This window comes from Catharus ustulatus, chromosome 33 (assembly GCF_009819885.2).
Source record: "Catharus ustulatus isolate bCatUst1 chromosome 33, bCatUst1.pri.v2, whole genome shotgun sequence".
In the NCBI taxonomy this organism is placed as follows: domain Eukaryota; kingdom Metazoa; phylum Chordata; class Aves; order Passeriformes; family Turdidae; genus Catharus; species Catharus ustulatus.
The window spans coordinates 1,965,285-1,968,166 of record NC_046253.1 but is presented as its reverse complement, the minus strand read 5'-3'; the positions used below and the strand labels follow the sequence as shown (position 1 = coordinate 1,968,166).

The following is a 2,882-nucleotide window of genomic DNA, read 5'->3' as shown; positions in this document are numbered from 1 at the left end:
TGTCACTGTGTGTCACTGAGGATCATTGAGGGTGCTCAAGGGTCATTGAGGGTCCTCGAGTGTCCCCAAATGTCCCCAAGGGTCACTGAGTGTCCCCAAGTGCCACCAAGTGTCCCCAAATGTCACCAAGGTGTCACCAAGTGTCACCCAGGGTCACTGAGTGTCCCCAAGGGCACCAACGGTCACCAAGGGTCACCAGAGTGTCACCAACTGTCACCGAGGGTCATTGAGTGTCACTGAGAGTTCCTAACTGTCCCCAAGTGTCATCAGGTGTCCCCAAGTGTCCCTGAGTGTCACCAGAGTGTCACCAGAGTGCCCCTGGACTGGCCCCAGGGGGTGGCAGGGGACACTTTGGGCACTGCCATCCCCTCGGGGACACTTTGGGGACATTTTGTCACTGCCACCCTGTGGGAATAAAGAGCCGTGTCCTTTATTTGACAATTTGGGGACAAAGTGACAAAGTGGGGGGGAGGGGACAAGGGACACTGGGGGGATTTTGGGGAAATTTTGAGATTTTTGGAGGGGAATTTGGGGATTTTGGGGTGGAAATTTGGGGATTTTGGGGTGGAAATTTTGGGATTTTGGGGTGGAAATTTTGGGGGGAATTTGGGGGGATTTTTGGGGAAATTTTGGGGATTTTTTGGGTGGAATTTTGGGATTTTTGGGTGGAATTTTGGGGGGAATTTTGGGGGATTTTGGGGGAAAATTTGGGGATTTTTTGGGTGAAATTTTGGGATTTTTGAGGGGAATTTTGAGGTTTTTTGAGGGGAACTTTGGGATTTTTTTGGGGGGAATTTTGAGTGGAATTTGGGAATTTTGGGGAGAAAATTTTGGATTTTTGGGGAGGGAATTTGGGGGGAATTTGGCAGAAATTTTGGGGTTTTTTGGGAGGGGATTTTGGGGGATTTTTTGTGGGAATTTTTGAATTTTGGGGGAAAAAAATTTGGAATTTTTGAGGGGAATTTTGGGGCAAGGTTTAGGGCAGAATTTGGGGCAGGATTTGGGATGACTTTTGGGATGGGATTTGGGATGGGATTTGGGATGGGATTTGGGATTTGGGATGGGATTTGGGGCAGGATTTGGGATGGGATTTGGGATGGGATTTGGGATGGGATTTGGGATGGGATTTGGGGCGGGATTTGGGATGGGATTTGGGGCGGGATTTGGGATGGGATTTGGGATGGGATTTGGGGCAGGATTTGGGATGGGATTTGGGGCGGGATTTGGGGTGGGATTTGGGGCAGGATTTGGGATGGGATTTGGGAGGGGATTTGGGGCGGGATTTGGGATGGGATTTGGGGCAGGATTTGGGATGGGATTTGGGGCGCTGTCCCCGTGATGTCACCATCGCTGTGCCTGGGTAGTCCCTGGCTTTGGGACGGGATTTGGGGAATTTGGGGTGGGAAATTTGGGGTGTGAAGTGTGGGGTGCAGAATTTGGGGTCCTTTGACCCCTGTGATCTCCCCATGTCCCCTGTGGTGTCCCTGTGTCCCCTTTAATGTCCCCTATGATGTCCCTGTGTCCCTTATCATGTCCCCATAACCCCTCTGGTGTCCCCAGGTCCCCTTTAACGTCCCCTGTGGCATCCCCATGTCCCCTGTGGTGGCCTTGTCCCCATGTCCCCTGTGATGTCCCCTCTAGTGTCCCCTGTGGCATCTCTGTGACATGGTGACCTTGTCCCCATGTCCCCTGTGATGTCCCCTCTAGTGTCCCCTGTGGCATCTCTGTGACATGGTGGCCTTGTCCCCATGTCCCCTGTGATGTCCACGTGTCCCCTGTGATGTCCCCAAGTCCTCTGTGATATCCCCAAGTCCCTTTCAGTGTCCCCATGGTAGCCTTGTCCCCGTGTCCCCTGTGATGTCCCCATGTCCCTTATCATGTCCCCGTGTCCTCTCTGGTGTCCCCAAGTCCCCTCTGATGTCCCCAACCCTTCCCTGTGTCCCCTGTGGTGTCCCCATGTCCCCTCCACCACAGACACCAACTGCTCAGAAACGACTTTTTTAACCAAAACCAAAAACCACAAAAAAGGCGAGGAGGGGACAAAAGGCGACAGGACAGCGGTGACACCTGGGGGTGGGTGACACCCGAGGGGGGTGGGTGACACCCGAGGGGGGGTGGTGACACCCGGGGGGGGTTGGGGACTCAGCTGGGACAGCCGAAGAGCGTCATGGACTCGGCGAACTCGATGAAGTCTTGGCAGCGCTGCTGCTGCGCCGAGTCCTGGCACGAGGCCTCCGAGGGCCACTCCTCCAGCCAGGTGTCCTTGCCCAGCAGGTACGAGAACCTGGGGACAGTGGGGACAGTGTGGGGACAGTGTGGGGACATGGGGATGTGGGAATATGGGGGACAATGGGGATAATGGGGATAATGGGGATAATGGGGACATGGGGACAATGGGGATAATGGGGACACAGGGACAGGTGTGGGGACACTGCTCCTCCAGCCAGGTGTCCTTGCCCAGCAGGTACGAGAACCTGGGGACAGTGGGGACAGTGTGGGGACAGTGTGGGGACAATGGGAATATGGGGATAATGGGGATAATGGGGATAATGGGACAATGGGGACAATGGGGACACAGGGACAGGTGTGGGGACACCGCTCCTCCAGCCAGGTGTCCTTGCCCAGCAGGTACGAGAACCTGGGGACCATGGGGACAGTGTGGGGACAATGGGGATAATGGGGATAATGGGGATATGGGGATAATGGGGATAATGGGACAATGGGGACAAGGGGACAATGGGAACAGTGTGGGGACAGTGTGGGGACAATGGGGATAATGGGATAATGGGGACAATGAGACAATGGGGACACAGGGACAGGTGTGGGGACACCACTCCTCCAGCCAGGTGTCCTTGCCCAGCAGGTACGAGAACCTGGGGACA

General features: G+C 54.9%; 1 protein-coding gene across 2 annotated transcripts in view; it reads right to left on the bottom strand.

Moving 5' to 3' along the window:
* Window positions 1-1,982: 1,982 nt before the first annotated feature.
* Window positions 1,983-2,882, bottom strand: part of C3 (complement C3) — a 40,996-nt gene continuing 40,096 nt past the window's right edge. For both annotated transcript variants that reach the window (XM_033083824.1, XM_033083825.1), the window contains exon 40: window positions 1,983-2,284. In XM_033083824.1, coding sequence (XP_032939715.1) covers window positions 2,143-2,284 — 142 coding nt within the window. In that variant the 3' untranslated portion in view covers window positions 1,983-2,142. The remainder of the gene's footprint in view (window positions 2,285-2,882) is intronic.